Source organism: Hippopotamus amphibius, chromosome 7, assembly GCF_030028045.1.
Source record: "Hippopotamus amphibius kiboko isolate mHipAmp2 chromosome 7, mHipAmp2.hap2, whole genome shotgun sequence".
Taxonomy (NCBI): Eukaryota; Metazoa; Chordata; class Mammalia; order Artiodactyla; family Hippopotamidae; genus Hippopotamus; species Hippopotamus amphibius.
Window position 1 is genome coordinate 118,305,303 of NC_080192.1, and position 10,078 is coordinate 118,315,380.

At 35.2% G+C, this 10,078-nt stretch overlaps 1 protein-coding gene across 3 annotated transcripts in view; it reads left to right on the top strand.

Moving 5' to 3' along the window:
* Positions 1-7,362, top strand: part of ATL2 (atlastin GTPase 2) — a 58,431-nt gene extending 51,069 nt beyond the window's left edge. For 2 of the 3 annotated variants that reach the window (XM_057740950.1, XM_057740951.1), the window contains exons 9-13: positions 553-680; positions 1,790-1,846; positions 2,780-2,851; positions 3,538-3,969; positions 6,136-7,362. In XM_057740950.1, coding sequence (XP_057596933.1) covers positions 553-680; positions 1,790-1,846; positions 2,780-2,851; positions 3,538-3,969; positions 6,136-6,255 — 809 coding nt within the window. In that variant the 3' untranslated portion in view covers positions 6,256-7,362. The other variant, XM_057740952.1, reaches the window with a different exon arrangement.
* Positions 7,363-10,078: the final 2,716 nt, after the last annotated feature.

Genomic DNA, 10,078 nt, shown 5'->3' on the forward strand with positions numbered 1-10,078 from the left:
GGGATATGTGTATAAAAACAGATGATTGAACCTGGTGTACCCCCCCAAAAAAAAAAAATAAAAAAATAAAAAAAAAAATTAAAGCCTGTTTCGGGGGTGATGGTATAATTTTTTGTGTATGCTTTAGGATTATTTTGAGCATGATGGCAAAAGGCTTGAGGATTGACAAAACTTTAATAGTATGGCTGGAAAAACAAAATGTAGTATTAAAATTTAATACAATTTCATGAATTGCTTGCCATTTAGAAAGGATAGTTTAGTTAAAATACTTGATGTGGAATTTGTTTTGGTAGTCCACAGTTTTATTTGAGCTGAAAGAATTATTGGGAGATGAGGGAAATGGGGTAGTAGAGTGGGGAGGGAGGGATTATATTTTTTCCTAGGAGATGTGACAGTGTGACGTGTTTGGATGAGATTTTTGAAATGAATCTACACTTAAGTATCGTACTTTTATTTTGTGAAATAGGATTTTATTAACTCTTGCCAATGGGGACTGCTTTGCTTCTTCTTTTTTTTTTTGACTAACATGTTGACTAATTTCATGTCCACTAGATATTGATGACGAGTTTAAACGAGAGCTTCGAAATCTGGTTCCATTGCTACTTGCCCCAGAAAATTTGGTAGAAAAAGAGATAAGTGGATCTAAAGTCACTTGTAGAGATCTTGTAGAATACTTTAAGGTAGGAAAATTCTTACATTAAATGGCTATGTCTAAGTTAGAAAAATAGCTGACTTGAAACTCTGTATGTACAAGAAATCTCTCATTTTAAAGAAAAGAAGTAAAATTTATAACTAATTTTTTCGCCTTGAATTGAGTGTATCAATATTTAAGGATATTTAAGATTGTAGCAGACAACATGCATCTTTCGAGACAGTGATGTTATTTGTTTATGGAGTTATCCTACTTTTTCTCCAGCTCTGATACGGAGAGAAGAACCATTCACCATAGTATTATAATACCACGCTATCATTTGAGAATGATAATAGGTATTGGGAGCGTAATTCTGCATCTTGAGTTCTCACAAAAGCCTTCCCTTAGAGTCTGAGGACTTGATTAAAAGCAGCTAAAAGTATCAAAACTGGGTTCTGAGCTCAAGTAAATTATTCATAGATTTTTTTTTTCCTCTTTAGTCTTTATAGCTTGCTTGCCAGAGCAAGACCATTGCAGAAGGTTGTATTTATTTGTAGTAGTTGTAAATAGATGGAAGGAAAAATACAGTTAACTGAGAGTGTATTTTTGTGTTATTTAATGGACACTTGATGATCACTTTGTTCAGTTATGAATTAATTTAGAGTCAGTAGAAAGTTGAGATGAAAGATTCCTATATGGAACTTTGAAACTTTCATCTTTCTTTCTAACTGTTAAACTACAAACTTGGTAATTTTTTTTCCTTGAACTGAAATATACTTTAAGCTGGTCAAAGGAAGATACAGAGTTAAAATATTTTCTTACATATTTATTTGAAATGTTGGCAGTGGGGGAGAATTATAGATTTCTTTTCATAAAGTAGATGGCATTTTATATATAACTTTTCAATATGAGACAACTTTTATGCCAAGTTGGAGTTATATTTAGAGATATTTCTCTAGGATATTATTTGGCAGCATACACATTTCATAATGTTGAGAATAGGGTTAACTTAGTTGGGATAAGAGTATATGATTTTTAAAGCCTAGACTTTCCTTATAATAGTGTGAATCACTTTTCTACTTAATGATTTTTCTTTCTTTGGGGATGTGGAGCCATATTGCATAGTCTATCAATTTAATGAGTCTTTTGTATTTTTAGGCTTACATTAAAATTTATCAAGGAGAGGAACTTCCACATCCAAAGTCCATGCTTCAGGTAGTGTGTGCCTTGTACATACATTTATTTATGGAGGAGAAAAAAATCTTTGCTTTAGAGATAAATGCTGGAAATCGGGTAGTGCTTCTTTGCATGCAAACACATTTTAGATACTTAAGGCATGGGTCCTGAAGTTTTTATGAGTTTTTATAACTACAGATTGCAGAGCTTGCACACAAATAGGCCACGAGAAATGAGGGTCTGCGGTGCCTTCTCTTCAGTTGCTCAAAAAGTGTAGGAGAATTTCTGTTTCAGAAGATAGCGTCATATGGGCCTTGCCAAACCAAGCTGCTTCTGTTCTCTGAGTCTCTGACAATGAATGTTGTTTGAAATAAGGCTTATTTTCTCTTGATATTAATGATTGAGAGCTGCTTCTAGTGAATATAGATTTTTTTTCTTTTTTCTTTTTTTAAGAACGATGTTCTTTAGGGACAATGTTATTTTAACCTAATTCTTTTTTTTTTTTTATTTGTTACTTTGGGCAATTTCTCAGTTTTATAGTGGATTAATCAGTGTTTTTTTTCCATAAAACTCATACAATAAGCAGTTTTGTGGATTTAAAAATGTATCATGTATAATACTGATTATGATAGGACCATATGAGTAATTCTTATTCTTTGCACCTGGAGATGACACATTTTAGGGTTATATCTCTTTAATTTTCTATAATTTCCTGGGTACATGTGGTATTTTCTACAAACCCATTTTAACAAACCTAAGCAAAACAAAATTAAGCAGGTAGTCTGATTAGCAGCAATTATTATATCCTTTTTACTGGTGTTTCCTTCCATTAGAAAGGAAAACTGGAAGTTGATAATATTTTCTGAGAGTCATTTTCAGACTTGGTCATTGTACGTAATTTGTTGTCTTAATCAAAATTTATAGTCATTGGGTATTTCACATAAAATTGGCACATTTTATTTTATTTCTTAGGCAACAGCTGAAGCTAATAATCTTGCTGCAGTAGCAGGAGCAAGAGAGGTCTATTGCAAAAGTATGGAGCAGGTTTGTAACTAAAATTTAAATTTGACACTAGAATAAGATAGAAGATTTTTGTATTTAAAATAATTGAACCAATTTGTGCTCCTTATACATTGTCATGTCACATCATTCCCAAATTTCCCTTTATCATTTCTGCTGGAAATAAACTAAGAATGTAATTCCTATGTTTAGAGTGTAGGATACAGGTAGTAAGTTATTACGTAGACCACACTGAAATATTTTCAGACACATGATTCAGAGTGCTATTAATTAGTAGCTCCTGATGTAAGTAATACTAGGTTAAGGCCAGTAGCAATTTTTATGCTAAGCTTGTTAGCTCAGACATTAAAGTACCTTTTTTTAACGCGTTATCTTTTACCCACTTTATTGTCAGCAGTCTCTTGTACTCTTTTGGTGTATCGCTGGGTCAGGTGAAGTCAGGTACAGGTTGCAGTATAATTCTTTTTGCCTTTATCGATATATAATTAATACCAGTATAATTAATTTAGAAAATTTATTTTGCTTGAGTCAGTTAAACATACAAGAAATAAGCAGCTTATGATAATGTGTGAAGTATTATGAACAAATTTAAAACTAAACCATGTAGGTGGTTTGACTTTTTGAGACTAAAAACTATGATCAGGGAATATCTTTCAAGTGTGAATCATTTCCAGCATGTAATCTGTCCTAATGTAATCCTTCCTGTACAGGTATGTGGTGGGGACAAGCCTTACATTGCACCTTCAGATCTGGAGCGAAAACACCTGGATCTCAAGGAAGTGGCGATTAAACAGTTTCGTTCAGTAAAAAAAATGGGTGGAGATGAATTCTGCCGTCGTTATCAGGACCAGCTTGAGGCTGAAATTGAAGAAACCTATGCAAATTTTATAAAGCACAATGATGGCAAAAACATCTTCTATGCTGCTCGTACCCCTGCCACACTGTTTGCGGTCATGTTTGCCATGTACATAATCTCAGGACTGACTGGCTTCGTTGGCCTGAACTCTATAGCCGTCTTGTGTAATCTTGTCATGGGGTTAGCACTGACGTCTCTTTGTACTTGGGCATATGTGAAATACTCTGGGGAGTTCAGAGAAATTGGAACAGTGATCGATCAGGTTGCTGAAACACTGTGGGAACAGGTTGGTATCTGTCTTTTGATTTTTCAGTGACTAATCTTATTCCTGTGATTCCCACCCCTCCTCCAGTCCCCTATTCCCCACCCCCGCCCCCAGTATTTTCACACCTACTTTTCCTTTATATGGAGAATGGCAAAAATTTTCCTTTTTTTTTAGATGCATAATCTGAATATAAAGTATGAACTGGGTTTTTTTTTTCTTCCTTTAAAGTTGTAATTATAGTGTGCTTTGGTTGGCTTGTATCTGTAGTATCCTTTGGATAGATTCTTGGTCGTAGGCGTGATTATATCAGGCAAGTGGGCAGGGCCAGAGTCTTAAGGATCTTTTTTTTCCCAAGAGAAGAAAATATAATCAGTGCAAGAGTCATGAAGGTAAGGAAGGTAAGGAAAGAAGTTTGGAAGTGCAATTCTTTTGTTTTAGGAAAACAAAAAGTTTCTTACTAATATTGACAAGAATCAATGCATGCTTGTATGCTGGGAAAAATATTAGGTGATATTCAGGTCTTCATTGCCTTACACGAAGATAGTAGTGATTTACTGATGTGCTACAAGGAACAATCTTATAGGGACTCTTATATCAAAGAAACTTTGACCTCTGTGCTATGGAAATACTAATGAACAAAAGCGAAGCACTACAGAGAACCAGCTTTTCTTAATCATAATCCATTATTTCAAACAGAATTCAAATCATGATTTTTTACCTCAAACCAGAATTCAAAGTTGGGCCTGACAAGTATCTACTACAGAAAGCTTTGTTGTATATCAGCCAACTGGTGTTTGGAATTGCCTGTATTCAGAAAATTCCATTTAAGGATGTTGTCATTAAAATGATCATCGTGAAATACTTAAGCATCATTTCAAGGACCAGAATGAAAGCTACGGTTATGACTGATGGACAATGTAAAAGGTTTTCGGATACCATTTCTGAGCCAATGAAGTATTGGGTTTATTTGAAGATCTAAGATATGCAGGTGCATGTTGGTTTTGGCTCTAAATTCAAAGACTGAATAAGTTGATTGGATGTTGACTTTTCTATTAATAGTCATTATTATTTTATACAGTGACCCACTATATTAATTTGGATTTTATATTTCTTCTTTAGAGAAATGCTCTGTTTATTCAGATCTGATTTGGAAGTTTGTGTCTGGATATTAAATTTAAATTTTTATATCTTAAAAAAAATCTCATTCTTCATATTCCTTTGCTGTCTTCTGACAGAAGATGGATTAAGAGCTATCACAATCTCAAAAAAAAAATCTATCACAGTGTCACTTAAAATATTATCTACTTTAAAAGTGTTGGACCATTACTAATTTTCTGCAACATGAATTTTGATAATTGTACAGTGTCTTCTTTTGAAAACCACTCGTCTCTGGTACAGCATTGATTCTAGGATTTAGAGGTGCCGTTATTAGAAAACAAGTAAATGGAAATGGAATAATCTAAAGTGTGTAAAGTTACTTTAAGTATAGTTGAGGTAAGATGATCACTAGTCAGAGGATCTATGCTGTGTCAACAAACCTTGTCTAAATTTTTTTGCATTTCTCTTTTCTTTTGCTTCAGAGGAGTCCCAGGAAGGTGAGAAACCTACAAAGTCTCAAATTCTTGTAGTCTTAAACTTAAACTCTTTAACTTCAAGGCATTCTGAGTCATTCTCCTAACAAATCACTCCATGTTTTAGGTGTTTTCCAAACTGTTTGAAGTTACTAGACGTCGAATGGTTCATCGTGCTCTTTCATCAGCACAGCGACAGAGACTGTCATCCAACAATAACAAGAAGAAAAATTAGACAGTATTTTTAACTTTTTTCTCTATCTGAAGTGTTCACACTTATACATGTAGGACAATAAGCAGGACCGTCTGGGCCGGTCTGCATAAATGCTGTATACATACCAGATTTGATGCTGCATATAGGGTATGGAATTGCACATCCATCTCATAGGAATTGTAAATGGTTTGAATAGGAGGAAAGTAATTTTTGTTGCATTATAAAATGTCTAACTGCATTATTTGTAGCATCATAACTTTTTTTGGGAGAAGCATCTTTTTATTTCCCACATTCCTGGTTATTTTCTTCATTGCTTTGAATTGAATTTTTATATCTATTTTTATATGTAACTCTTTTTTTACCTCATGTTTTTATTTGTTTTGCACATTTCTCATACCACAGGTATTGAAGCCCCTGGGTGATAATTTGATGGAGGAAAACATAAGGCAGTCTGTAACAAACTCTATCAAAGCAGGCCTGACTGACCAAGTGTCTCATCATGCCAGATTAAAGACAGACTGACAGTTCATCTCCTCATGGACTCCGCTCTCCCTTTTTTTCATGCTTGCTGTACAATGAGAACTCAAATAAAAATAAACCAAAGTTTACAATCAACTGTAGAAGTAGTTTAGTATAACTGGCTTCACAGATGGCTGCCACAGAGTGTGAAATTGTTTGTTGGTTTTTAGCATTCTGTTCATGGCTCCTAAGACATGAAGATTGGCTGAGGAGCGCTAGTTAATCATGCACACTTGTGCCATGTTTAATTTTTTCTTTTTTCCTTTTTACTTAATCTAATGTTAGTGAAATTTGTCTTATGTAAAAGGATATTTCAGGGAAATATTTTAAGAAATCTATTTAGAGTCTCTTTAACACAGTGTCCCATTGAAACTTTAATTTTTAGAGAAGTTATGAATCATTGTATCAAGAATCCAATCGGTATGACAATGAAGCCTTTATTGAGCCACGACATTAAAAGTATATATTGCTTTACTGCCTTCAATACCAGTATTACATAAATGCATGTATCAGAAACTTCACAGAAATTACGACAACTCCTGTAGCTAAGAAAGTGATTCTGAGGTGTACATTTGTCTTGCCTTTTTAAATTTATAAACCTGCCCTAAAAGGAGATGCATATCTGGGAAACTGAACTGTCTTTATGCAGTTTAGCCTTCATGTACATAAAATATGCCATTAATTTTATTGGGGGAGAAATTCCATCCAAAAATGTTGCCTACAGCTATGAGTTAAGAGTGTCTGTACAGTGTGTAGCTTTTATTTTCTAAAATCACAGATAGGGCATGTATATGAATTATAAATATATAAATACGATTTTGTATTAAAAGTTTTGTAGTTTATGGCAAAATCTGGTTCTGTGGTAGGCTAATGAGTACAGTCCCTGTGAAGGAATGTTTGTGGCTCATGTCAGTGTGTGAATGCATAGACCATTTGAAGTTTTTGATATATTTGTGATATTTATCTTCTTGAGCACTGCAATCTCACCCCCCCCCCCCCAAGGGAATTCAGTGGGAATGTTTATCGTGACGTTGTCCTCTGTTGCATTTTAAAGTTATTTCCTGTAATTTATTTTCAGTACATAATTAAAATTTTGTTGTATATATAAAATGGAACTTGTGATTTTTTTTTAAAGGAATTCTTCAAATATGTATTCCATTACATAAACCTATTTGTTTATACTGAAAAGAGCATGAGTGGGAAACACCCAAGTGAGAGCTGTTAAGGTATCCTACCTCCTCGGAAGCTAAGCTTGTAAAAAGTTATTTTTCTGTGTGTTTCTCTGTCAGGGAAAACTTGTTGTGATTAGCCTAGGGAGTTTATTAATTTTGTTTCTCTCTCTCTTTGTTGTGTATGTAAGGCTAACATTTTGCAATACTTTTGTAGCCTCCTCTTGGAACACCTGTGAAAGCGCCTAGTTTGGTTTTTAAGTGAAGGAACTCAGATGTTGAGTTGCATGGCCAGAAGCTCTGCATTTAATTTGGTTGATATCTTCCCTCCCGCTTCAGTTCCTGTTTTTATATGGATTGTATTTGTTTCCATCTGCATTAAACTGCTACCAACTCATCTGTTCTTAAATGAATTCCACCTGAGAAGTGTCTTTTTATTTCTTTACCACCCTGTTTTATGAATGCTGTGGACCGTTTTTATGAATGGAAAAAATAAAAAGTTTGTTGTACAATAGCAATTCTTCTGAAGTTAAAGACACATAGGTTACTTTTTTCTTTTTTTTAAAGCAAAAGAGTTGTGAAATCTTGACCATTGGATTTTTTAGTATTTCTTGTTGAAAAGAGTGTTTTCCGCAAAGATACAATTCTATAAAGGATTCCGAGCAGGTACTTTGGTTTCAGCTGGAAGGCTCTGAACATTGTTAAGCAAGAAGCAATAAAAGGGATTAAGGACAAACTCAAAACTGTTTACTGAAATGACTTTGGTTGTTAGTATATTTTCTGTGGTATAATTTTTTTTAGTAATTTATAAGGTAGGTTTTTAAAAAAGAAACAGTCTGTCTTCCTAATTAAGATATAAATAATGTACCTCATCTTCCTTCTCTTCCCCCTCCTCCTTCTTCCTTTATTCTTTTGCTTCTTTCCTTCTCCTCTTCCCCTACCCCTCCCACCCCTCCTGTTCCTGCCCATTTCCTCCTTTCCCTTCTCTCTGTATCAAGGGTCTGTAAGGTGGGATAGCTGGTTTCACACTTTATAATGGAAATGTAGTGAAATACTCGTGAAACACGACAAAGACTATATATGTTGTAAGTGACATGGCCGGGGTGGGTGGGGGAGATATAAATAGTTTTGTGGAAGGGACGATCCTTTGTGACCCTACCTTTGAGTGTGCCTTATACATTTCTCATGAAGGTAGCTAGTCATCCTTGCTTCACTGCACATATTCTACTTGTGGAATTGAATAGCAGTATTTAATTTTCAAGGGTTTATATTTTCGGTGAACTTTGAGCGGGGCTCTCTAGGTATTTTACTTCCAGGATTGGGCTGGCTGGGGACTTTCCCCTTGCTGTCGGGTGTAAGTGCTGCTGCTGTGCGTTAGGCTGTGTCACTACTGTGGGATTTGAAAAAAATCTTTTTGCTCTTAATTTGGTTAAGAACCTATTAAAGATATAAAATTTCAGAAAACACTGTGATGTTGCTGTTAGTGGTCCACTAAGGTCACGATGGCCTTACAGAAAGTCTTTGTAAGCAGTCGCTTAGCACTTTAACTTTCTGATTAGCTGCTTCTCTGCTAGTGTGGGTTGCTTGGGTCTGTTGCACACACTTTTAGATTTCAGCAGTTTCATTCCTGGCTTGAATTTTCCCGTACTATGACCAGAATTGATCTGTGCACCTAAATGTTTTTCTGTTTGTGTCCTAGTTGCGGAGTGATGGAGAAAATCAGCTTGGAGAACTGGCAGCTGTTTCTGGCAGCCATCTTACTTGGGCAGAGTTTACTAATCAAATGACTGGCTTACTTGGATTCTGGAGCCTCTGTCAGAGAGGGAATCTTCTATGTGGCTTTTGAGCAAACACAACAACATTAGGGCTTTCCCAAGCAGAGAAATGCCACCTTCTCTACCTAAGTCTTCTATCAGATCCTAGGAATTCCTCGTCCCCAGGTTTGCAGTTTGCTGGAATTTAGGCTGAGGAATTGATCTACCCTTGACATACTTGAGTGCAGTATAGCTCCTATTATGTTCTCTTAGGTTCATGACTTTTTCAGCTCTTCAGTGCCAAAGCAAGCAGCTGACCAGGTCAAAAGTGCCTAAAGATGAGTGTAAAAAACCTTAGGAGAAGAAGGAATCATAGCCTTTGGATAGCTTAATCAAGTACTTAAATATACGTTAGCACTTTTTGTACAACAGTCATGTGGTAGGAAACTACTTTATCAAAAAAGGTGTCTCGGGTATCAGGCTTGCAAACCAGGATTCTGCTACTCCACATCTCCAGGGGTTTGAGTCAAGTGGAAAGTTTCAGACACAGATGAGTAACATTCCTAACTCAAAGCTGCCTTAAAGCTATGTCTTAGCTGCATTCTGGAAAGTACTAAAAGGTGGAGAAAAAAAGATTTTGTTAATACTGAAACAACGTGAAAAATTACCCATAAGTTAAAAAAGTCATGTGAGGCAAGAAGTGAAAATCTGTCATTTTGATTGTATACCCCAGAGGTAACTATATATTGGGTGTGTGTGTTATGGATATCTTTCCCTGTGCCTGTTGACACATCTGTATATATGTATAAAACATACTTGATTTTTATTTTACACAAAAATAGAATTACCCTGTACATGACACCTTTTTTTTCATGCAACACTGACATTTTCCTAGGCCATTAG